The 27,297-nt window shown below is 48.5% G+C and overlaps 1 protein-coding gene across 2 annotated transcripts in view; it reads right to left on the bottom strand.

Moving 5' to 3' along the window:
- RANBP3 (RAN binding protein 3) overlaps positions 1-27,297 on the bottom strand; it is a 387,515-nt gene that overhangs the window by 176,056 nt on the left and 184,162 nt on the right. For both annotated transcript variants that reach the window (XR_015302612.1, XM_086947244.1), the window contains exon 9: positions 7,428-7,544. Coding sequence is in view for 1 of the 2 variants with exons in the window: in XM_086947244.1 (XP_086803370.1) it covers positions 7,428-7,544 (117 nt within the window). In the remaining variant the exon portion in view is untranslated. The remainder of the gene's footprint in view (positions 1-7,427; positions 7,545-27,297) is intronic.

The raw sequence follows: 27,297 nt of genomic DNA, 5'->3' as shown, positions 1-27,297 counted from the left end.
GCTAGCATTAAGCCACAAATGCACATTTTGTTACATGAGTATCAGCATAACACAGTATAAGTATTATCATAATTAGCCCAAAAACTTCGTAACAATAAATAGGTAATATTATCAAATACAAAATGTGCAATAAAGGAAGGAGGGATAGGAGGGAAAGCTCACCGCTCACTGGAATAAATTCCTCAGGACTGCTCGTCCGACTGCTGTATCACTCCTTGTGGAAGAATCCAAACAGTAGTGTTTCGTGAATGAATGGGCACTGCTCCAGGTAGCTGCCCTACAAATGTCCTTGATAGGGACACCAGAGAACAGTGCCATAGATGATGACACTGATCTCGTAGAATGAGCTTTGATCCGTCCGCTCAGCGGCTTCCCCGCTGCTTAATGACAGAAATGAATCGTGCTGGCAATCCAACATGATATCCCCTGCTTTGATAGGGGCAAACATTTCCTTGGAGCTCTAAAAGCGACAAAAAGTTGCGAAGTCTTCCTGAATTCTTTCGTACATTGAAGATAGAACTTCAGGCATCTTTGGACATCGTAAGTGTGGAGAATGAATTGAATTTGAATTTGAATTTAAAATATTTATTAAGCGCAACATTCACTAGCAGTTTCTTGGCGCTGTGGAGGGCAGGGTAACAATGGGGAAGAGTGACTACCATACCAGACGACTGGTGGACCTGAAGAAAAGTGAGAGCATATCACAAAGGAAAGGCCTGTTTGAAAAGAAAAGTTTTGAGGTCTTTCCGAAAAGGAAGGTAGTGTGTTGCCAGTCTTAGGTGGTCCGGTAAAGAGTTCCAAAAGGTGGGTGCCAGCGTGGAAAAGTTCGACCCACCCCACTTCTTGCGCTTAAAGCGGGGGACCACCAACAAGGACTGAGACGAAGAGCGAAGCTCTCGAGTGGGGATATACTCCCTAATCATAGAAGAAATGAAGGCGGGAGCCAAGCCCCGCCGTGAGTGAAAAACCATGCAACCCAACTTAAACAAGGCCCTCTCTTTGACAGGCAACCAATGAAGTGCTTTTAGAAGAGGAGTGCAGTGATGCGAACGAGAAAGGCCATGAATAAGTCGGGCTGCCTGGTTTTGAACCAACTGGAGTTTCCGTAGGCTATACGCTGGAATGCCGTTGTACAGGGCATTCGCGTAGTCCAGCCGGGAGACAACAAGAGCGGACATAATCAACTTGAGTGCCGGAAAAGAAAAAAAACGGGAAACAGTGCGAATAGTGCGAAGTGTGAGAAAGCAAGAAGAAACCACATGACTGACTTGTGAGTGAAGAGTGAGTTGATTATTGAGTTTGACACCTAGTGTCTTGACTGAGGCAGAAGGAGAAGGAGGGGGCCCAAAAGAAGAAGGCCAGAATAGAGAATTCCAGGGACTGGAGCAACCACCCGTGAGGACCAACTCGGTCTTGTCCGGGTTCAACTTTAGGTGGTTGTGATTCATCCAGTCCCTGATGAAAACCATAACTGACTGAAAATTAGAGATAGAATGAGAAGAAGAGGAAAGATTGAAGATAAGCTGGAGGTCATCCGCATAATTAAAGACGGTGACCTCCAGCTGCTGAAGAGCAAAAATCAAAGGACAGATGTAGAGATTAAACAAGAGAGGGGAAAGAGAAGAGCCCTGAGGAACACCACAAGTGACAGGTAATGAGGTAGCCGAAAAGTCTCCCAGCCGGACCGCCTGGGTGCGATCCCTTAAAAAGGAGGAGAGCCAGACCAAGGCCGAGCCCCCGATTCCCGCCGCTCCGACACGGGACAACAAGATGGAATGGTCCACCGTGTCGAAGGCGGCGGAGAGATCGAGGAGCACCAGGGCCTGATGATGGTTTTGGTCTGCTCCCTCCCTAAGGTTGTTAAGGACCGACACCACAACGGACTCCGTGGAGTGTCTTGGTCGAAATCCTGCTTGTCGGGGCGCTAAGGCGCCGTTCTCCTCAATGAAGGAGCTGAAAATCGTTGTTACATACCGCTCCAGCACCTTGCCCAGGTAGGGCAGCAGCGAGATTGGACGATAATTGGCTGGAGCGGAAGGGTCAGCCCCCGTTTTCTTGAGGATCGGCACTATAGTGGCGGATTTTAGGGAAGGAGTCACCACCCCTTGAGTCAAGGAATTGTTAAGAAAAGTAAGAGGGGGCAAGGGACAAACAGTATAAATGTGTTTGAGGATGCGGGCTGGACAGACATCCGTCGGAGAGCCCGATTTAACTTTAGGGAGAATGGCCAGAAACGCATCCTCAGTGAGCGGAGGAATAGAAGTGAGGGAAGACCGGGCAATAGGGGGGGAAGGATCAACGAAGGCCGGGGAAGGAGGAGGAATATTTAGTTTAATGTTGGTTATTTTATCCAAAAAATAAGAATTAAGGGAATCACATAAATGTTGAGTAGGCAGGGGTTTGAGAGATGCCCTGTCCGAGTAGGCCAGGTCATGAACTATGGAAAAAATCTCTCTGGGTTTATTTTCTGCCACCAAAATTTTGGCGGAGAAATAAGCAGTCTTTACATCGAGTATAGCTCTCTTATACTCTCCCAGGAGGATGGTGTATCTAACTTTCAATGTAGGACAGTATTCCCTTCTCCACAGCCTCTCTGCTCGCCTAAGAGCAAGCTTCTTCTCCTTTAACTCCTCGTTAAACCAGCGATTGGATTCGTTGGGACGTCTAGTTGATATCCGACGTAGGGGAGCTACCAAGTCGCATCCCCTGGCAAGCCAGGTGTTAAGGATGGCGGCTTGGGATGAAGAGGAGAGGCCTGTCAACTTAGGCGAGGAGTCCAGTAGGGAAGATGACAAAGACTGGAGGTCAGCACGACCCCAGTTACGTGCCCAGGTGTTTTTGGCTAATGGAACTTTCGCCGCTGACCTGTAATGGAGGGAAAAGGCAACTAAAAAGTGATCCGACCACGGACAAGGGGAAACAGAAATGGATGAAATAGAACAATTGAGGGACCAGACCTGGTCCAACACGTGACCATGTTTGTGTGTAGGAACTTGGACATGGGAGACCAAGTTCAAGGCCAAAAGAAGTTCAGAGAACTGTTTAGAAGAGGTACATTCTAGAGCGTCAGTGGGCCAGTAATTAAAGTCCCCAAGTACAAGGACCGAAGCATGGTTGACCACTAAGGTGGCCAACAGATCCTGTATGGAGGGCAAAAATAAAGGTGACAGCTGGGGCGGACGATATACCAATAGACAAGTAAGAGGGGGAGATAAAGTAGGGAAAGAAACTACAAGATGATCTGTGGGAGTAATCGGGGGTGATGGGAGTAGTTGCATGTTAAGGTCAGACCGGGCAATGATAGCCACTCCACCCCCCGCTTTGCCAGCCGGACGATCTGAGCGTAGGGCAACATAGGATGGAGGAAGGGTAGCTCTGGCGGAGAGATCTCTCCGCCAGAGATGAAGGTCGAGGAAAGAAAGTCTTTAGTACTATAGGCTCATTTAGGTGAAAATCGGAAAGGACTTTTGGGATAAATTTCGGATTTGTCCGTAAGATCAAAGATTCTTTTTTTAACTGTAAGAAAGGCTCAACGGGGGGTTGGAGGGTGCTGTAACCCGACCCATGTCCAAACTGTGATTGCAAGTAACTGGGATGAGGAGAGGGCGTCTGTGGAGAGAGATGGTACAAAACATATGTGCTACAGTGGATGAAGAGAAAGGACTGGAATAAAGACCGACGGCAGTGAGAGAGGAGAGTGGACAGAGCATCTAAGGAGCGACTGTGTAGCAGAATGGAGGGTAGTTATCTTAGAAGAGGTTGTTTTAGGCTATGCAGGGCAGAAGAAAGGATAACAAGGCGCAAAAAAGATGGTGCAAAAGATAAGATTTAGAAAACCGTGTTTGAAGCAGCCGAAAAGGGCTGGAGGCATGTGTTGAAGCAGACTGTTTATACTTGCGTTGGGGTGTGAGACGAGGAGGGAGGGGAAGATTTGTGGCCTCGGCACCTCAGAGCACAGGGCCGGTAACTCTTTGCTGCTGAGATAGGAGCCAGCCCTCCACTGGGGTAACGTTCAGCTCTCAGCCTTAAGAGAAGAGCTGTACACCTTTGCTAATGAGCACCCAGGGGTAGGGAACAGTTCAGAGCTAAATGCTGTGCACCAGCCCCTGATCACGGGCTGTGAACCAGCATAGTGATGTTAAGTTAAGAGTGGAGAGCGGCGCCAAAGCTGAATAAGCATAACACAAACAAGCAGCGTCATCGGAGAGTTGACGGGGGCGGGCATGCATTGTTGTGGGAGCAACGGGGTCGCAATGAGTTAGATGTACTAAACATGAAATACACTGACAATGGAGGACTGTCTGAGCCTTGGAAGAGAGATAGAAAGACAGCACTGGAAGGGTTAATCTTAAAATGACACACTGTGGCAAACTTGAGGGGCCGTGGTCCTGAGCTTGGAAGAGCTGTGTAAATAGAGGAGGGGGCCCACGGGGGAGAGACAGGGAAGGATTCGATCAGGGAGGTGGCGAGGAGATGTGTAAATAGAGGAGGGGGCCCACGGGGGGAGAGACAGGGAAGGATTCGATCAGGGAGGTGGCGAGGGGCACAGGGTGACTACGAAAGAGCAGGATGGAGAGATGAGTTCACAAACAAGCAGCGTCATCGGAGGGATGGCTCCGCAGTGACGTCGGGCGGGGGGCTGCTTGTGACTTAGAACCAGGGGACAGAGCAGTACTGACCGCCAGGCAGAGGGTGGCTCCAGTTTATACAGAGTCACACACAGATGCGAAATCCACTAAACTTAAATGAAATTAAAGTGTGCGCCATGCTTGCACTATTTACATGAAAGCATCCTAAACCTCCAGGCAGAGGGTTTATACAGAGTCACACACAGATGTGAAAGTCAAACGTTTTTTTATTATACAGTTAATGCCATACAAAGCTGACTCTGCTAATAAAAAATCAAGGCAAAACCGTTATCATTGCCACATACCACCCGTTTATATAAATAGCCCACCACTAATAAAAATAAAGGTACGCTAAAATTGAAAGCGCCGGGCACCGTTTATAAATAAATAAAAAGCTTGCTTAAAGGGGTGAGGTGGTGTGGAGACCAGCATAGTGAGGTTAAGTTAAGAGTGGAAAGCGGCACCAAAGCTGAATAAGCATAACACAAACATGCAGCGTCATCGGAGAGTTGACAGGGGCGGGCATGCGGGGGGGAGGAGAGGTGAGCGGATCCCTTTAAGGCACGCACGGCCATGCGGCCGCGAAAGAAGTGTGAACAAGCAGCAAATGGCTTTCATGTGGTGATGCGAGGATAGAAGCGCGTTCACGAGACCACATGCACTTCTGGAAATCCGCATTTTTCAGAGCTTAGTTTAGCTCTTAGTTTAGCCCCAATAGTCTCGTCCTATTCATTCCTTGCGGAATGCAATACGACGAGACCTAAAAAGAGGTGGATAGGCTACAAAATGAGATGAGGCCTAGGCCTGTCTTTCACTTTAGTACCTACTGCTATGGTATTTTTCTATTACCGAAGATCCCATACCGACGACGGGGGAATGATACAAAGCATGGGAATCTATGAAAGTCCAATTCCTGGGGCAACATTGCTTTTCTCTTCTGCTTTATGTTAGAAGTTTATAATGACAAGCAGAGAAGATGTTTATTTTTTTGCACCCCTTTGAGAAAATCTAGAATCTTTCTTTATGTTTTTACACATTCCGAGCTATTGACATTTTTTTTTTAAACAGACTTGTAATAAACGGTTTCGAACATCTTTTTGCAACACATATCTAACATGTTTTTGAAGCGTTTAATTTTGCACAAGAGGTTTTATTTTTAATCTTCATGTTTGGAAACATGCTCACTCTTTCATATGAAAGAGCTACACGCCAAGGTTTTACATGCTTTGTGGGAAAGGTGGTGGTGTGACAATGTATTATATCGGATAAAGTACCCCTGTGTACATAAGGATATTGCAAGTCACCTGAGAGTTCCATAATCTTATCAAGGAACTCTTGTCTTCAGCCTTCTTCCCCTATATGGTAAGGAACTTCTCAGTGACTTGCAATATCATTATAATGATAGTTAGGGAGTACTTTATACATAGATGCTAGAACTGAACTGTAATAACTAATTGCAGTCGAGTTCTGACATTGAGTTTGTCCAATATATTGCAGTCAGTTTGTGATCGCTTTAGGCACATGTAGTAATGAAATGGCACAGCTGTCCACATGTGGTCATACTGCCTCTCGCCAGAGCCGGGAGCCTGGGTAAAAAGATGATCATGGAGTATAACTGCAGCTGCAGTTTTAGGCACACAAACAAAAACTGACTTTTTACTCTTCCGGGCTGTTTTTCTAACATGAACAATGATCAGCAGAAAGGAGATATTTATGGAAACATGTTTATTTATTTTTTAACACTTTAGATGACTACAGGAAAGACAAAATCTTTGCATGTTTCTACAGTATTTCTTTAACCTAAGATGCATTAATCTGGTTCTAAAATTTTGGTTCAACAAATTATTAAATACTTTTTTAGAGTGTTTAACCTCACACTACCAATGTTGCATTCATTCTTCAAAAGGATTTGAATAGTTTGTGGAATGTGTGCTGGAGTAACCATGTATTATAACAAATAAAATAGCTTCGTCCATGTTTTAAATAGGATATAACAAGTCCCCTTTTTTTGTGTCATAATTTTTTATTGGAGTCCAAAGATAGGCAATTTCATAGGTTACAAAACAATATAATAAATATAAAGTCCCCTTTTTGATCCATGCCCTTTTAAAGGAACTCCATGGTGACTTGCTATATTCTTATAATGTACGCCAGTGGTACTTTATCCTTTAATTATTTCCATTCGCCTTGAACCACACTCCAGAAGAGGTAGTTCAGTTACGTATTGTTATTCCTGAGTATTTTAAGCTTACTGAACTGAGTCACTTGCAGTTCAAAATTAGCATCGCTTTTATTTCCTCTTCGCTATTTACATCATGTAATGCTATCAGAAAAAGCTGTAAAACTATTCTGTGACAGTTATCAAAACTGACAACCTGAAAACATGGACTCATTCCATTCAGATTTGGAGGAGATAAACATGCACTTGAAAAAAACGGTGAAATAAACAGTTTTTTTTTTAGCAAGTACCCATTATTAGCCACCCACTATCTCAGATGTTTACGTTTAATCTGCTCCAACTGAAGCAACAATCAAGATAGGTGACTTCCATCTGCCATATTGGTCACATCCAGTTCCGCTGTGACTAACTGTACACAGAAAATAAAAAACTTTACAGGGAAACATTTTAAACTACCTAAAGCTGGGATTGGGACAAGATCTTGCTAATGATGCAAGTCTCTCGCAAGACATAAATGACCGAAATCAAGCTTAATGCTGGACTGCAGAACATAAGGTAGATGGAAAAGGCTGTTCGATTCAAGACAGACCATGCATCATTTGAGTGTGCCAATTACCTACCTTAACTCTATCCCTCAGGTTGTGCCCAAACACAAAGGTCTCTTGAGCATTCTGCTCATCCTTATAATTTTCGTCACCTCTACTGCAGCTAGAGTCATAATGCTGACCCTCAATATCCTAGGGAAAAAGAGTGCACAATTTTAAATATGAAACGTGAAATTCTCCAGTAACATGTGATACTTTGGCAGAGCCAAACAAGACAGGAATGATCATGGAAGAGGCTTTTAGGCTAATAAACAAGACAGTAGTAGTCATGGGAGAATGAAACCCTTGCACCTTCATTTTTATCACTGAAAAAAGAGAATCGATGGCATAGATAAAAATATTACTTACCTGCAAAGACCATTTTTAATAATACTTTTTTATGATTATGCTGAGAAAAAAGCTTTCCAAATAGGAGGTACGTAGCACACAAGCACATGATACTCTTGAGGCATAAGCAGGATCGTAGTCGGTTGACATTGAACACATTCATGGGATATTAGTATAACAAAATCATGCTTCCTGCAAAAGGACCACTAGTACCGATCAGTGAGCCATTCGTGGGATAATTGCTTCGAGGTGGCAAATCCACATGCACGTTTTAATCAGTCTTGGGCCCTTAAAAAAACATAGCTCCACAGCTTAAACCTTGTAGGAAGCTGGCTCCTTATATACTGGACCAAAAAAGGTACACTGTGTAAAGAATCCTAGCAAGCCCCAATTGGTTTACAAAGGCACACATGATATCCCAAGTGCTCTCTCTTGTGGTGGTGTGGGGGAGTAGTTAAAAGTATCAGAGGGTAGTGCTAAGCATTTATTACACACACACAAAGGCAGTAAGTGAGACACACACTTCAGAAATCCAATACAAATTTATAACAAGCATTGGAAATGTAATAGGTCGCGTCTTTGTTTAAGTTAAAGTTATTTGCTTTGCGAATGGCATTGTATTTTAGCTATGGCTTATTGAGTGTTTGTATGTGATATGTTGTGCCTTTATATTGGCTGAATTGTTATTGTTACGTGTGCAGTAGTTTAACGCATAGCGTTAGAAGGAGAAGAGCAGTGTTTAAGATTTGGGACGGAGAGTATAGCATGAGGGTAAAGAAGTATAGTGAGGAGGAGAGTAGCATGAGGCAGAAGAAAGGGGAGTGGAAAGAATAGTATGAGCGAGATGGAAGAAAGCGTGAGTGATTTAATCCGCAGAGTGATTAGACATGCCTTGTACCACTGCTACACCACCCTAGCGGGCTCCACAGGCACCTATCATGATTGGGTCTATACTCCCTGCTCCGGTGGGCTGTTCATCTCCTGTTGCAAAAATCCTGATGGAAAATGAGATGTCCCGTTCCCTTTTCAGCAGTTTTTGCTCCGTTGCACAAGTTACTACTTGTGTAACGATATATCTGTAAGAGACATTAGTTAGTGATAGATTCCTTACCTCAGAATATCCCCAGGCGTCAGACTGGATCAGGAAATTTTTGCGTAGCAGTACCCTTGCGCGTCGGTAGACGTCGTCTGCGACTCCGCACCGTCGTCGTGGGCGCCGTGATGACTTTGGAGTACTTAGACGCCGCCTCCGCGTGCTGACATCAGTTCTTAGACACAGCTTTTCCGCGCCAGAAACGCAGAGCTATGCTAAAAACCAACACTGGTGCCTTTGAAACTAGGGCCCGGAAAGGGGATGACCTTAACCCTAGATATCGGTTCGCAGAACGGGGAGGATGGGTGGGTCGGTAAGGAATCTATCACTAACTAATGTCCCTTACAGATATATCGTTATACAAGTAGTAACTTGTGCATCTGAAAGAGACACGTTAGTGATAAGATTCCTTACCTTAGAATAGATACCCCAGCAATTCCATCCCTGGTCATGGGTCTGCGAACCAATAATCACACCAGAAAGTCCTGGAGGACAGAACGGCCAAAGAAGCCATCCCTCCGGACGTGGCTGTCCAGGCAATAGTGTCTTGCAAACGTGTGCAGCGAGGCCCACGTAGCTGCCTGGCAAATGTCCTACAACGGCACTCCTCGGCCCAGGGCAGTTGTAGTCGCTGTGGCCCGAGTGGAATGAGCCCTTAGTCCCACAGGGGGTTCCTTCTTAGCCAAGGAGTAACACGCCTGGATACACAAGATGATCCAACGCGAGATGGTCCGCTTGTGCACCGCCTTTCCCTTCTTAGCGCCCACGTAACCAACAAAGAGTTGGTCATCCACCCGGAACTGGCGTGTGCGAACCAGATAGTAAGAGGGCACACGCAGACGGTGGAGCCTCTCTTCCTCTTTCGAGGGATGCGGAGGCGGAAAGAAGGTGGGCAAGGTGATGGACTGCCCGATGTGGAAGGCTGTGACTACCTTGGGCAGGAAAGAGGGCCTTGTCCGCAATACAACCTTGTCCGGATGGACCGAAAGGAAAGGAGGTTTAGAGGATGGAGCCTGGAGCTCACTCACTCTCCTGGCAGAGGTGATGGCAACCAGGAAGGCAGTCTTCAAAGTAAGAAGGCGGATAGGACAGATGTGAAGTGGCTCAAAGGGAGCGCACATCAGGAAAGTAAGAACCAGGTTCAAGTCCCACTCAGGCATCACGAAGGGAACAGGGGGAAACGTGTGTGTGATGCCTTTCAGGAATCGATTTACAATAGGGGGCTTGAACAAAGATGGTTGATCAGGCAGCCTTAGAAAGATTGAAAGGGCAGAAAGGTAGCCCTTGATAGTGCCCAGAGCAGAGCACTGCTGGGCAAGAGAAAGAAGGAAGAGAAGAACCTCAGAAAGAAGGGCAGAGAGGATCCACAGCCTTTGCTGTGCACCATGCCACAAATCTGTTCCACCTGCAGGCGTATACCGACTTTGTGGAGGGACGCCTGGCTGCCAGAATGATGTTACATACTTCAGGAGGCAAGTCAAATGGCCTCAACTGTCGCCGCTCAATCTCCAAGCATGGAGGTGGAGACTGGACAGGTTCGGGTGGAGGACCGTCCCCTACTGCTGCGACAGAAGGTCCTCCTGAAGAGGCAGACGAACCAGGGGATCGACTGACATACTGAGTAGCTCGGCATACCAGTACCTTCGTGCCCAGTCCGGAGCCACAAGGATGACTTGTGCCCGGTCGCTCTTGATCTTCTTCAGCACTCTGGGCAGAAGTGGTATAGGCGGAAAGGCGTACAACAGACCGCAACTCCACTCGCGACGAAAAGCATCTCCGAGCGAGTGCCACCTTGGAAATTCCAACGCGCAGAACTGATGACATTGCGCGTTCTCTTCGATGGTGAATAGATCTAACCAAGGCTCTCCCCACTGCTGAAAGAGGCCTTGCGCCACGTCCGAGTTCAGACGCCATTCGTGATCCATCATGCACCGGCGGCTGAGTTCGTCCGCCCTGGCGTTCAGAGAACCAGCCAGGTGTTGAACCACCAGGGTCACCGCCTGATGTTTCAGCCACTGCCAAAGGTGCAGAGCCTCCTGGCAGAGGGTCCACGACCCCACCCCGCCCTGTTTGTTGCAGTACCACATGGCGGTGGTGTTGTCCGTGAACACTTGCACTACACTCCCCCGGACAGAGGGGAGGAATGCCTTCAGTGCTAGACAAATCGCCCGCAGCTCCAAAAGGTTGATATGGAGCCGGGACTCGCCGGAGACCAGAGGCCTCTGATCTCCGCCTCTCCCATGTGGCCTCCCCAGCCCTGGAGGGACGCGTCCGTCACAACTACATGCTCCGGTTGGGGAAGGGAGAGGGATCTGCCGCTGACCCAATCGCGGTCCGTGAGCCACCACTGGATCTGTCTCGCAGTGCCCTCCGAGATCAGGACATGGTCGGACAGGATGCCCTGATGCTGGGCCCATTGAAACTTCAGGTCCCACTGCAGAGACCGCATCCGCCAAAGGGCGTGAGGCACCAGAAGGATGCAGTAAGCCATCAGCCCCAGAAGCTGCAGCGTCAACCTGACAGACTCGGGATAAAGGCTGAAAGATTGGAATCAGAGCCTGTATATCCCGAACCCGCTGTTCGGGAGGATAAACCCGAAACTGCGCCGGGTCGAGAACCGCTCCGATGAAGAGGAGCTTCTGAGAGGGACACAGGTGTGACTTCGGCACATTGAAGGAAAACCCCAGCTGGTGCAGGAGTTCTGCCGTTGTCTGGAGGTGGATGACGACTGTCTGGGGCGAGCCCGCCTTCAACAACCATCTCCCCGGCGTCGCGTCATGACCAGGGACCGGAGGGTGTGGAGCAGGCCGCGACGTCCGCGACTCAGACGGAGCCGCGTTAGAAGTATCACCCGAACCCCCGGCCGCGTCGCGCGAGCGTCAGGGGGAGTCAGAAGAGCGATGACGTCTCTTCGACTTCTTGTGCTTACCTGACGGCGACTTCGACCCGGAGGAGTGATGTCGTCTCTCGGAGCTGTGATGGCTTCGACCCCGCGACCTGTCCCTCGACCTCCTGTGGGACCTGGATCTCTCGCGGCATGGGGCCGACTGCCGGAGTTTGAGTCGCTTGCGGGACCACTCCCGCCTAGCTTTCGAAGTCAGGGCCCGGCCTTGTCGTCGTGGTCGACGCTGAGACAGTGGAGACACCGACGGTGAAGGTCGGTGACCGACATCAGTCGGTCGCAATCCTCACCAGGTTTGAAACCAGGCATCCCTATCGGCACCGTCCGGAGTCGCAAGACTCAAGAAAAATGATCTAAAGGGATAAAAAAAAAGAAAAATGTAGTCAAAAAGTGACTAAAGGTACTGCTTTTTCCCGATCTGTGCTATTGGCACGGAAAAAAGAAGAACTGACGTCAGGAGGCGGCGTCTAAGTACTCCGACGACGTCATCACGGCGCCCACGACGCAGTCGACTGACGCAGCGCCGCAGACGACGCCCACCGACGCGCAAGGGTACTGCTACGCAAAAATTTCCAGATCCAGTCTGACGCCTGGGGATATTCTAAGGTAAGGAATCTATCACTAACGTGTCTCTTTCAGATCCATAGTCTGTGTGGCTTACATTGTGGGCCACAGACCACTCCAAAGTTGGTGGGTGAGTATTGTGAGTGCATCGGCACCGGTATTTCTATGCCCATGCATAAGTATAGCAGCATGCTTGCTGTGACCTGGTTTGACGTGGTTTGTGGCTTTCTTCCACGGAGGCCACCATTCACTCACGCACTCTCCATACATTCGCAAACTAGAGCCTGATGCTTAAACATCCTGTCTCTCACTCACTGGCTTCTAATGCACTCCACAGGAGCCACTGAAACACAAACCCAGCCTGTCTTAGGAAGCAGGCACAAAGCAATAAACAAAAGAAGCAGCATACCAAGAGGAACAAATTTGGGGCTGTGATGGTCTTCCTGGAGAATTCAAAAGCTGTTTATCTCAATTTGTGAAAGCCCTGTAATTGCAGCTTGTTGACCCCGTCGGATGGTATTTGCTTCACAAAAGGCCTCTGCAGGAAAGCAGAAATTAACCCTTGCTAATTAGGGCGACATCACTTACAATCTGACCAGATTAGTATGCAGATGGACCTGCAGCATCCGCAGTACAAGAAGGGTATCTCCTACATCAAGCATTGGGTGCAGATCGCAGAGTGAAACTTCACTTAACTAGGCCTTTTGCCCCGTATTTGTTACATTTTTAAAAAACGCAATTCGGTGCAGGTGAACATTATTTATCACATGTCCGAAATCAAGCTTTAATGTCGTCTTTTTGCATTTTTACAGCGTTGTTAATTTATGAAACGTACTGTGCAGCACAAATGTGCTCCCTACCAGGTTCCCCTTCTTGTGATCCGCACGAGCCTCCGGAGCTGAGGGGGAGGAATGTCTGCGGTTATTCAAGCTTGGGACAAAACCAGCTAAAGGGGGGAATGCCTTCAAAGACCAACAGAAGAAACAATTAGCGATTTTCTATGCTCAGGAATGAAATTCAGGGTGTAAGCTACCCCAGCGCGGCTGGATGCGTTTCCAGGACAGATGTAAGAAGCCTGAACAGCCCGGGTAAACACAGCCACGTTAAAAACACAACTGAATTAAACAAGTGCGGCTGAGGCTGACCGCACAGAATATAAAAGCACACTGCTTTGATGAGAAACGCTCCCTTTTGCCCCGCATGAACAACAACAAGTGCGGCAAAGGGTGACTTTGCAGCTCAGTAAAAAAAAAAAAAAAAAAAAAAAAAAAAAAAAAAAACAGAACGTGGTGTCCCCAAAGTGGACGCCGCAAAAATATAAATCAATAAAGCGAGCAGGGTGTCCCTAGAGGGCAGCGCTCATTTAGTAAACATACAACTTAGAGCATCGCCCTTTGCAGCCGGAATGACAACTAGGGGCGCCTGAGAAATGAAAGGCGTGTCAGCCATTGTTGAAGCTAAACGCCGGAATAGCAACAAAAAAAATGCTAAGAGTCTGTCTCCCGCCGCAAGTAAATGATCCAATCCTGTTGGGGTGTGGACCCAAAAGCGAACAGGGTGGCAACCAGATAGGACTAAAAACCCTCCGGTGCAATCAAAGAAGTAAGTTTAGCGTAATTAAGGACGAGAAACGACGCACACCAATCACAATTGAGGACGGAGTTCAGACATGACTTCTGGAACTGTATCGATTCCAAGAAGCCCTCATATGGCGAGAGCAACGCATGTGCCAGCCCTAAAAATGACATATACTTTTACATAAATGTAGATACCAAGATCGTCAGAATCAGGCAAGTACTTTTGGAGTTATACATTTTTACAGTTTTCAAAAGTTAACAGTGCAATATTTGGGTGCTGTAATGTTAACCTATGCAGGAAAAACATTTACTGCCACAGAGCAACAGCATCTTACGGAACTGTTCTCCTGGACTTAAGGTGAGCACAGGGCAAGGTCCAGGGCCACACCAACAGGTCACCTCGGGAGGCTCTGGGGCATGTGTATTTTATTTTATTTCTTTCGATTTGTATAGCGCTATATAACCCAGGGGTCTCTAAGCGCTTGTCCAGTAAGCACCGCAGGAAACCAAAAGAAAGACACTACCAGAAATTTATAGCCCTCCCCAGGCCTTCTGGAAAAGAACAGTCTTCAACCTCTTCCGAAAGGTCAGCAAATTAGATTCTTTGCGCAAGTCCACCGGTAGACTATTCCAGGCTCCTGGGAGGGTGTTCGAGATGGCACGACCGCCCACTGTCGCCAATCTGAAACGAGGTTGCATGAGAAGAGTTGCCTCAGCAGATCTTAGCACCCTGGCAGGTTTATATGGAATCAGGCGGGTCTTAATATATCTTGGTGCCTTACCATAAAGGGATTTATGTGCAATACATAACCCTTTAAAGAGCACCCTCTGCCTTATTGGGAGCCAATGTAGCTCACGCATAAGTGGGGACACATGCGTGCTCCTGGGTTTCTTGTGAATGAGCCTAACAGCATCATTCATCACCATCTGAAGTTTGTCTAGGAGTTTTTGGGGTAAACCCAAATAGAGCGAGTTGCCGTAGTCCAGTCTTGCAAGGATCATAGCGGAAACCGCCCTTCTCAGGGTGGAATGGGACAGTAATGGCGCGATTTTCCTAAGTTGACGAAGCATGCCAACACAGGTTCCTACCACCGTGGTAACTTGTTTCCGCATGGAAAGCTTGTCATCCACATAGATACCTAGGCTTTTTACAGCCACTGCCGGCTCCGGAGGCGGTCCAAGTTCCCTCGGCCAGAATCCATCATGCCATGGATTACCAGCGATGGTAATAGGTAGAACTTCCGTCTTGTCCGGATTGATTTTTAGGGAGTTCAGCGACATCCAATTAGCTGTATACTTCAAGATGGTTTGCAGATTTGCTGATGCCCCAGGCGCATTATCCAATTGGATAATGATTTGGGTGTCATCAGCATAGTTATATACCTGACAATCCATTTGATTCAGGAGTGCAATCAATGGTTGGAGGTATATATTGAATAACAAGGGCGACAAAGCCGACCCCTGTGGCACTCCACAAGAGATTGGTGTTGCAGTGGAGAGCAATTCTCCCAGCTGAACTCTTTGTGTCCTCCCTTGTAGAAAAGAAGCAAACCAGGCGTGGGCTGTGCCCTGGATGCCGACGTCCCTCATCCGCGACAGGAGTTGTTCGTGACAAACGGTGTCAAACGCCGCGGAGAGGTCTAACAGCACCAGGGCGCCGGGTATCTTCTTGTCTGCCCTATTTCGGAGCTCATCTATGATGGACAGCATGACCAGTTCCGTGCTATGATTTGCACGGAACCCCGATTGGTTTGGTTCCAACAGGCCATTCCCTTCTAGATGGTCAGAAAGGGCGGCCAAAACATGCTGTTCCAGCACCTTGGCCAGGAAAGGGATCTGGGAGATAGGCCTAAAGTTTTTTAGGCATTTCACGTCTGCCCCAGGCTTTTTTTAGCAAAGGGATCAACCTTGCTTCCTTAAAGGCAGTAGGAACCTTTCCTGATGCTAAAGAGGAGTTCAAAAGATTCAGCAACTCCTCTTCTATTCCTGGCATAGCCAGTTTGAAAACGTCAGGAGGACAAGGGTCTGCCTGGGAGCCCGACTTCACTCTCCCAGTGAGCAGGGGCAGTTCCTCTTTCGTAATGGGAGGAAGAAGATCCAGAGGTCTAACCACCAGTTTTTTTGCCGACGTAGTCAGTGGGGGGCAAGCATGTATGGGAGTACAGGCAATTTCCGAATTAAGATCTTCAATTTTGCTGGTGAAAAAATTCTGAAATCTTTGGCAGTCCTCTAGAGTGAACTCTGGCCTTTGTTCTTTTACTTTCTTGAGTTCATTTAGGACTCGGAAGATTTCCTTTTGGGGATTTGTAGCTGTGGTGATCCTTTCCTCATAGAAGTCCGCCTTCCTAGCTGTTATTGCCCGCTTGTAATTCGCTAATTCAAGCAGATAGATACTTCTCGCCTTAGTATCATAGGCTTTGCGCCAAGCTCTCTCCATCTTGCGCACGACCCTCTTTTTCTCCCTTAGAGAGTCGTTGTACCAAGGGGACCTCCGGCCTCTATTCACTAGATTGACCCTGCGTGCTGGCGCCACATGGTCGACCGCACTTCGAAGCCTCTCCTCTAGGTTACTACAGAGGGCATCAGGATTGTCAGCTGAACGGGTCTGAGGATAATTCGCTGAAAGATGTGCCACCAACTTTCCTCCATTGATGTTCTTCCATTTCCTCACCAGCCTCTGGCCTTCTGCCGGTTTCGTTTTAAGTAAGTTCATCAGGAGATCTCCCTTCAATAAGTGATGGTCCGACCAGACACACGGTTGTGAGGTCGTCGGCCCCTGTACCGGCATTGACGTCCAAACTAAGTCAAGCGTGTGACCTTTCACATGTGTCGGTCCCCTTACTTGCTGAATTAAACCTAGCGAGGATAATGCCTCGTCAATGTGGCCAGCCTGCCCTTCTCTTGGGGTAAGTTCCCAATGATAATTAAAGTCTCCCAGGATGACCAAATTATCAAACCTCGAGCGCATGTCCTGCACAAGTTTCAGAAATAAATCAGGGAACTCCGGCAAGGCCCAAGGAGGACGGTAAACTACCAGGACAGTTAAACAATCTGTCCCCAGTCTAAGTTTAACCCCTAGAACCTCCGCCCCGCCTATATCCTCGGCCAAGATTGTTTCTCCACGCATACGGTCAGTAAAGAAAAGTGCCACCCCTCCACCTCTTTTCTCTCCCGCTCTGTTGCGATGTAGGACCGAGAAGCTTGCCGGTAGGGCCGCCACCAGATCCGGTAGCGAGGAATCTTCCAACCATGTCTCCGTGATCCCCAACACGTCGAATTCCCCATCCTCCAGCAGTGAATACACCTCTCCACTATGTTTCTGGAGAGAGCGTGTGTTTAGCAGTCCATAGTGCACAACCCCCGCTTTATGAGTGAGAGCCCTGCCAAGATTTTTATCATGAGCCTTCCAAAGTCCTGACAGTCGGAGCGCCGCCTCGCTTCCCTCCTCAAGTGGTGAGCATCGCAAGTTAATTTCCAGAAGCTCACCTCTGCCATATATGAAGCGCGGACCAGGGGTTCTGGCCCCGGGTCCCGTCTGGTCCTGGATGGGCATAGATGGGCTTGCCTCTGGCGAGCCTCCGGCGTGCCCATGGCGCGCCCGCTGCGCGCATACGCTGCGCGTAAGCATAATGGCAGGTTTAAATGGGCTCCTGTGTGCCTATCACGTCACCCAGCAGCTAGACTGCTACCCAAGATGTCTGCCGCAAACCGGCACTACCTCACCCAAGATGTCCCCCACGCAGGAAGAAGCAGCTAAAGGCCCGCTAAAGCAGCGGTGAGTGTTTCTAGATTTTAGGTGCTAGCAATGTCCTAACAGTCCCCGTTACCCTCTCAAACAGCGCGGCGATTTAAATCAAAAATAAAGCGGCTAAGAGCCACGAGCATTAAAATGGGAAAAATAATAATTAATAAGCGCGACCCAGTAGCGCCAATCACGCGTGCAAACAGCTTTAAAATTCAACAAGTATCCTTCTGGACTGCAGCGCTTACCTTTCAGGGGGAGCGCCCAAACCTATCTGTCTTAAATGGGCTCCTGTGTGCCTATCACGTCACCCAGCAGCTAGACTGCTACCCAAGATGTCTGCCGCAAACCGGCACTACCTCACCCAAGATGTCCCCCACGCAGGAAGAAGCAGCTAAAGGCCCGCTAAAGCAGCGGTGAGTGTTTCCAGATTTTAGGTGCTAGCAATGTCCTAACAGTCCCCGTTACCCACCTGTAGAGGTGTGTTACAATGCTGAGTGACCCATTCACTTCCATTGGGAACGTCCAGTCAGAAGGAGGCTGGGATTGGGGGACCAGTTTTGGGGAACCCGAGAGGGGCATGACCCTTAAAAAGCTTGGGCACGTAGGGGCACCGCTGGCCCACTTCTGGAGCACAGGTGCTGGGGGGCTTTGAAGTGTCAGTGGAGGGGGCCCGAGGACTCCCTCTTGGGTTTTGGTTTCTACAGAAGGGAGAAACCAGGACAGCTGGGCCACTCTCTATGTCCCTGAAGTCGCTCGATGTGCAGGTCGGTTTTCCTCAGCGTTGGGGGTCTGGTCCAGACACAACAAGTCTTCGGTGCTGCAAGGGATCCAGGACCAGAGGCACTGGTTTGGTGTTGACTCCAGTCGGTCCTGGCGTTCCCACAATTGGAGGGAGGAAGTATCTGACCTGTAGGAGCAGCGCTAAGGAGAGTGAGAGGTATAGCCAATAGGATCCTTACACTTTCCAGATGACCACTTCCTTTGGGGAGTGGGCATCACCCTGCAATAACATTTCTAATTCTACCACACACAAGATGGAGGAGTTACTCACTTCGTGTTCACTTCAAGCTGGTCACCCTAGAAGTATGCCTCCTACATAACTAATTTTCCCGCCTGTCCTGGGGCCAGATGGGTTTCTGTCCTTTGAGAGTGGGGCGCTCACCTCCTAGGGGGTCAGAAACTAGTCTATGGTGGCAGGCTGGACTGGACCAGTCAGCCAATACACAAGGCAGCCAGTAGGGTTTAGGGGGTACCTCTATGGTACCCTCTGGGAGCATGTATTAATAAATCCATCACCCGAATCAGTGTGTGTTTATTAATATGTGGTGTTTGATACCAAACACCATAAGTTTCAGTGAAGCTATTATGTAGCTGGGAAACTCGTTTTGACCAGTGCCCAGTACATTCCTTAAGATGGCTTCCCTGTTCACTTGTATTGACAGTAAATTGACAGGCCAGCACATGGGCATATCTGCTCCTGCAGATGATATGTCCTCACATGTAATATAATGCATCCTGCCACAGGGTTATAAGGCAGTAGGGGTGACTTACAAATGCAGTGCTAGGGGACATGGCATACAAGGGTGTGCCAGGTCATGTTTTAAATTTTTAGAGCACCTTGTTACGCAGCCTGTAGTGACAGTCTGAGTGTAGCGCTAGGTTCCTTAGAAGTACAATATATGCTGCAGCTCTTAGGGACCCTATAATACCTATGCCCTATGTAACAGAGGTACCACTTATTATGGACTTACAGGGGTGCTAAAGGCCTGGTCACTAGGGGATCAAGTCACCGGTTGTCTTGTTTTGGGGAAAGAACAACACCGACACTGGGGATCTGGTTAGCAGGAACTCAGTGCACCTCAGTCAAAGTTGCATCAAATACCAGGCAAAAGGTGGGGGAGGGGGGACAGCTACTGGAAAAAAAAGTTTCCTACAAACCTCTGGCATTGGTCGAGAGCAAGACAATTCACATTCCAATATCCAAACTCAGGTGACGCAATATCACTAAATGGATTAACGCAAACCGGTGTGGCAATAGTAGCATAGCAATATTTCACATGGCGAGTACTAGAGTACTTGCAATAAATCAATAATTGTTTTGCTGGTAACAGGATGGATAAACAAAAGGGAGGAATTAAAAAGTACACAAGTTTTAACAATTTCATCGGTGAAAGAGGTTCAAGGTTTTTTTTCCAGGCGGCTAACATGGATTTCAGGAGAACCAGCTACTACCTATTTACCTGCTTGCAGCCGCAAGTTTCTTAGCAACCATGTGCCTGTGAGGGTTTCGAGCCCTCCGAGCCCTCACCCGACCAACCCAACATGGCCGCCAAGGAAGAGGGAACCGGAAGCGTGGTTGACGGTTCAGTTGTTGAGCAACACCCAGGAGCGGAGACGGGTGAAAAGGGCGGAAAGCCGGGAACTTGGCGTTCCTTTGGAGCGATGAGAGACCGAGAGGAGGACACAGACCGTCGGAGGAGCCTCGAGGAGTTCAGCGCGGGCCCGGAGAGGAGGACGAGGAGCTTTAACCCCAGCGAGGAACCAGAGCAGGAGAGACGCAACATTGGACCCGACCCAACAAGAGGAAACCGCTCTAGGAGCACCGTGCCCGGGAACACGATTCTCCCTGACGGCGAGGAGGCGGGGTCTCCCTTCACCACAGCCCAGGAGGGTCATGGGAGCAGGCAAGTGCAACCTGCATGTCCGGGGTTAATACGGGGGCTGTGGGCGCGAGTCATTGGTCACTACTGGCACCAAATGTTTCCCCAACCACATAGGCACATCACGTTAGGAATTTGGTGAAGGTGCACAACCCTTCCCTATTTTTCATATGTAACCAAAAAGGACAAATAGCCTGAGTCTTGTTGCTTTTCTATTTCTTTTTTGGGTCCATACACTGGCCAGGAGAAAGACGGCGGGGAGAAAGACGGAGGGAAGAGAGACCCCTGGAAGCTCGCACTGGAAGCGCTCTAGAATTACACAGCGTGTTTGGTTTTTTTGGGGACTTAAGAGGCTGGCTAAAGACCTATCGCTCAAACAGAATAAAGAGTATAAAACATACAAATTTAGTTTGGGACTGAATCCTTTAGAACAGGGAGTAGATAAACTGTAAGATTTTACAAGCTGTGAGAACAGCAATAAGTAAATTGTTGCCTAGAATGCAGCTTGTGATGTCTGGAACGGTAATTTACTGTATTTTAACCATTAAAACTCTTTGTAAGTGACTTCCAGGAAGCATATATTGGACCACTCATTAATATGCATTTAGCTGGTTATTATTCAACAATGAAGATGCTGCTGCAGCAGGTTTATTTATTTCACATTATTCCAGCATGCTGATGCCTTTTCACCGTGGCACAGATCTGTACCATACCAACTGACCTTCAAATAGTCTAGCAATTACTGCGAGTACTCCATTAACATCTAGAAGGCTTCTGTACCTCCCCACAAATTGCAACCCACAACAGGTGCAATTTGTTGGTGTGCCAGTCGATGCTATTCAACTTGCAAGATTAGCCCTTGTTAAGTTTTGAAGAATATCAGGTGGAGGGTAGCCAAGTTGTAGCCTTATAGTCCTGCTATTCCTGATACGACCCACAGATGTTTGTCATGGTAGGCTCAAAATGCTGACATTTGTAGCCAAGAATGATTAGCTGAAAGACAATTTTCTAGAGGCTTGAGGAATAACACAAGTTACTCTACCTCAATTCCCTGATTTAGGCATATGTATTGGTTACTTTTCACAGTGCCACAGGCAACAAGCATTTACAATGCAACCGTCTCGCCTTTGTAAAAGTTAGAGCTCTTGGCATTGTAAATGACAACATTTTCGGTTGGTTTTGAAAACAGATCAATAAATGGCATATTAAATGACAATGCCATTTATTAATCTCTCGCAAATGCCACACACAGACCCACACCCACACACAGACCCACACAAACACAGAGCCCCCCCCACACACAACCACACACACAACACAGAGCCACACACACACAATACAGAGCCACACACACACAAACACAGAGCCACACACACACACAAACACAGAGCCACACACACACACAACACAGAGCCACACACACACACACAACACAGAGCCACACACACACACAACACAGAGCCACACACACACACACACACACACACACACACACAACACAGAGCCACACACACACAACACAGAGCCACACACACACACAACACAGAGCCACACACACACACAACACAGAGCCACACACACACAACACAGAGCCACACACACAACACAGAGCCACACACACACAACACAGAGCCACACACACACAACACAGAGCCACACACACACAACACAGAGCCACACACACACAACACAGAGCCACACACACACACAACACAGAGCCACACACACACACAACACAGAGCCACACACACACACAACACAGAGCCACACACACAACACAGAGCCACACACACAACACAGAGCCACACACACAACACAGAGCCACACACACAACACAGAGCCACACACACACAACACAGAGCCACACACACAACACAGAGCCACACACACACTCCTTTTATGGTTCAAGGGATGAGATTGGCGACTGCTGTAATAGGGGCAAGCTTGGATAAAGTAATAACATCTGCATCACTGTGTTTTGTTTTAGGAGAGTACAGATATCAACGACTATATGTGACAAAATCATGAAGTATAAAAGATTGTGTGTTATGTTTACTATGGGCTCCCTTTCAGAGTTATAGATTTTACAAGAATCTTTCAGTCCCAAGGATTTATCTACTAGAAAGAAGTCAATTCTGGACTGTAAGTTTAGTTTTTTATTCCTAAAAGTATAAGCATGTGTTTTGTCTCCTTTCTCTTTCTAGATGTCTTCCAGACCTAGATCTCTTTTACAGATACCTAGCCATTCTCTCATTTTTAGGTCTTGCCCTGGCGAAAGCGCGCAAAGCTTACAAGGAGCCAAGGGAGACAAGAGATGGGCACGCGCATGCCGGAATCAGATCAGGTCGCGCGCGTGAACACATGCTCCGATTCCGGCATGCTGCTCACACACACAGACGCGTGCGCACACACGCACAGACACACACTCACTCACACACATCCCCTCCCTCTCTCTATTGGTTGCAAATTGCATCTATTCTGAACATTTCATCCGCAGCCAAACCGGGTGTCAGCATGCCTTTCAGCGTATCAGCTAGAAACGGAGGTCTTGTGTCACTCTCACACGTACACGTAGTTTCACAGCTTAAGGCAACATTGCGCCCAACTGACCATATTTATTGTTGTGCACAAGTCAGTGCAAAAGCTTCACATATGTTTTCATTTGCGCTGTACCGTCTTGTCCTCTGCTATGCATCCGCCCTTCACCAACCCTGTCCTGACCCAAAGCATGATAAGAGCAGGAAGATAAACAACTTGGTGAATAAGAATGTTTTTGTAACCCTTTTTAAGATTCTGTACACACACACACACACACACACACACACACACACACACACACACACAGACAGACACACACGCGTGCACACACAAACACATCCCCGCCCTCTCTCTCTCTCCCCCCCACTCCCCAGGCTATTTCCGCATGTCCGTCTCCCTCCGCAGCGGGTCAGTCTTGGCAGCAGGCTCCAATTCAGACTCTGAGCTCGGCGTGTCTTCTCCGGTGATCCTCAGCTTGCGCTGGGACAGCCGATGTGCACGCTCACGGCGACGGCGTCTCGTGCGCCCCCACCGTGCTTTCAGTTTCGCGCCCGGCGATCCTCAGCTTGTTTTCATACAGGTTCCCCATTTTATGATTTTGGCCCCTTGCTCTTTTGCTGTTGTGGTATATCTAACCTCAGACTCGCATCCCCCCCTAATACATTTGATCAAGCTACGCCCCTACCTCCATCCTACTCTCCCGGACACACACTGGCTTCACCCAGGCCGGCACCAATACGACTGCCTACTCTGGACTGCGGCTACACCACTGTAGATTGTGGCAACCGCCGCCCCCTTCACATGGACTGAGGTCAGGGCCCCCTGAGAGATGCAGTCAGTCCCGGGAGTGTGGTAAACCTCTCTGTGTGCGCTGCAGTAGTAGTAGACCCCCTCCGGGAGTTCAGTCACCCCCCTTGGGACGCAGTCAGGATTCCCATAGTGTAGTGTAGTCAGGACCCCTCGTCTAGTGCAGTCAACCCCTCCCCCGTAGAGTACAGTTAACCCCCCCCAGCAGACAGCAATCAGCACCCCATGAAAAGTGCAGAAGTGCCGTCAGGACCCCTCCCAAAAGATAGAAAGTAGACATGATTCCCCAGGCAGCCACTCAGTGCTATGCAGTTAGTCACATTATAGAGTGCAAGTCGGGACACCCTGCGGGGTGCAGTCGCGACACCCTGCGGTGTGATGTCAGGATACTGTGAAGTACAGTCATGACATCAGGAACACCCTGCGGGGTACAGGCAGGACACCCCGCGGGCTAAAGCTAAGTTCTAGCATCCATGGACTGCAGAAATGACACACATGGTTACATTGCCCCGGTCCCAGCCGAACCACCACCCCCCACCCCTTCCACAGCCCGGCTGCAGCTCGGATCCTTCCCTGGAGCGGGTCCCGGGTGACTGCGGCCTGAAATGGGTTCTTCAGCTACGTCCAGGGCAAGGGTCTGAGGTGAAGGCCCCCGTGGGCCGAAGCAAGGGCGACCTGGAAGCTGAAAAGTTCATCCCGTTGGCTACCCAGGGCCCCCTTGTGCCTTTTGAGAACTGAAGTCAGGGGTCCCGGTGGAATGCCCATAGGTGCTTGGGGCAGCTCACCTGGCTGGGGGCGTGGGGGACGCGGTTAAAGCTCCGCACAAACTTCGGTCGGGAGTCCACTCCTCCCCCGGTTCGGCGTCGCACTGGCAGGGCTGCTGCTGGGCTCTCACAACCAGGAAGAGCCCGTGAGAGAGGGGCACAGGGGCGCCTGCACTGCACTCCCCCGGCTAGCGCTGCCTCGGAGCTCCCCTGAGCGCGACCCTGGCCTGCCTCATGCCTGTATCTAAGTATTTTTGACATCCTGCTCATAAACATGTCGTTGATGCACCTGTGCGTGTTTACTTCTGGAGGTGTTGTTGTAACTTCCCCTTTTTATGTCTCGAGAGAGATGGTGGATGAGATCTTTTTGAGAGCACAGTATGCCACCAATAAGGACAAATAATAACTTATTTTTATATTGCTGGATTCCATCCACCATGTTACAGTTTCGTGTATCACAGGTACTATATTACCCTCTTTTCTACCTCTGAAAGATAACACGCTGAGTTAGCTCTGCCATGATCCAAACCCGCTACCTGGACGTTGCAAAGGGCGTGAGCAGAGAGCGCTTATCTCACTGAGCTATCTGGCTGAAAAGATAAGTTTGGCTGATGATGTCACATAAGATGGAGTCACTCAGATACTGTCCAACCCCAAGTGAGCGCTGTTTGTGTAACAGCTCATGCTGCTTGCTCTTGTTACCTGTGAGTCATGGTTGTCTTGTTTTGCTCGAGCAGTCACAGTTATAGGAATACCTGGGGTTTCCTAGCCTGCTATGCAGAGCCGGCCATACAGAAAGACCTAGGTCATCCTCACAATATTCACAGGTTAGCTCCTAACTGATGGGATCACAGTGGTGTCTAGCGTCTAAACACAAACACTCGCTCCAATTCACACAAGTCAATCACAGCACAGCTCAGCTTTCTTCACACTGGTAACAAGCTGTTTGTTGGGGGTAGCGGCAGGATGTGAAAGGGAGATGGAAGGACAAGGAGGAGGGCTGATGGGGTGTTAAAACATCACCTGCTACTGGTTAAACAAATGATTAAACGCAGTTCAAACTGAATCACCGGAGCCAACTCAGACAGATGCTGCTGATTGCATACCATTAATGCAGACAGCATCACTCAGCACCACAGAATAACTCGGCACCCCTCAACGCCACAGCACCCCTCAACGCCACAGCACCCCTCGGCACCCCTCAACTCCACAGCACCCCTCAGCGCCACAGCGCCCCTCGGCGCCACGGCGCCACAGCATCACTCAGCGCCACAGCATCACTCAGCGCCACAGCATCACTCAGCGCCACAGCATCACTCAGCGCCACAGCTTCACTCAGGGCCACAGCTTCACTCAGGGCCACAGCTTCATTCAGGGCCACAGCTTCACTCAGGGCCACAGATTCACTCAGGGCCACAGATTCACTCAGGGCCACAGATTCACTCAGCGCCTCAGCATCCCTCAAAGCCACAGCATCCCTCAAAGCCACAGCATCCCTCAAAGCACAGCATCCCTCAAAGCCACAGCATCCCTCAAAGCCACAGCATCCCTCAAAGCCACAGCATCCCTCAAAGCCACAGCATCCCTCAAAGCCACAGCATCCCTCAACGCCACAGCATCCCTCAACGCCACAGCATCACTCAGCACCACTGAAGGCCACAGCATCACTCAGCACCACTGAAGGCCACAGCATCACTCAGCACCACTGAAGGCCACAGCATCACTCAGCACCACTGAAGGCCACAGCATCACTCTGTGCCACCATTCAACAACAACTGGTTCTAATATGTTCTCTCAATGTTTCATGCTTTATTATAGTTAGTTATTAAACTCAAATATGTCAGATGTGACTGTAAAAAAAATACAAGCATTTGCAATGCAATAGGTCTTGCAGTTAGGCGAGTTTAAGCTATTGGCATTGTAAATGAAAATGCCGTTAATGTGTTTTTAAAACAAAACAAACAAAAAAGTCATTGTTATTTGAAATGTCAATAGCTCAAACTCGCGTAAATGCGAGACCTATAGCATTGCAAATGCTTGTTGGTAGATTCAGTTGTTTCAACGGGGGGCACGGTCAGTTATAACGTTTTCAATGAAGTTAGAATCTCCTCCTAGTATTATTGGGGAGGTGGCAGATATTAATTGCATGTATAGGTTCTGAAGCGGGACAGGGTCATCCATGTTAGGCCCATAGTAACCCGTAATAGTGTAGGGATTATTGTAAATTTTTACCCTTGTAACTGCCCACTTACCTTTTTTTTATCCAATTCTACTTCCTCTATTTTACCTGTTAGAGCTTTTTTAAATATGATTGCTATCCCTTTTACAACAGTCTTGATGTGTGCACACAAACCAGTCTACCCATTTTAGTTTTTTAGGTCTCGCAGCGAGGACTAAAGCTGTTGGCTCAGCCGACAACGAGAAGAGCTGGCCACGCGCGCAGCATTGTCAATGGCAGAGGCAGATTCAGACGCGCGCCTGAGCTTCTACGTAGACAGCTCACGACGCGCGGCTGGTAAGTTTCGGTTTCGCTACATGTTGAAAACAGTTGTTTTTTCAATATATACAGCAGACTTTACAACTCGCGCATTGCCACCGTGTGTCAGACTATGTCGGCTCTCATCACACACAGTCTATTTTATTTAATGCGATTTTATATAGCGCGAACATTACCCGAAGGTGTCAGAGCGCTTTACAAAAGAGCCAGTTGCCTTACATAACGACTTTGAATTACATGAACCAGTGACACGGAGTCCGCCATACTGGGCACAGTGGGGCATGTCGGAAAACTTTGTGAGCCCCAGAAAATGTTTGCTCTTCTTTGTTTAAAAAATAGTCCTTCAAGGAACGGGAACAGAGCTGATGTAGCTTCCGGCGCCATCTAGTGGTATTAATCATATTAGCTGCT

The sequence above is a fragment of the Lissotriton vulgaris genome, chromosome 12 (genome assembly GCF_964263255.1).
Source record: "Lissotriton vulgaris chromosome 12, aLisVul1.2, whole genome shotgun sequence".
In the NCBI taxonomy this organism is placed as follows: domain Eukaryota; kingdom Metazoa; phylum Chordata; class Amphibia; order Caudata; family Salamandridae; genus Lissotriton; species Lissotriton vulgaris.
This window is presented reverse-complemented; position numbering and strand designations above follow the sequence as displayed.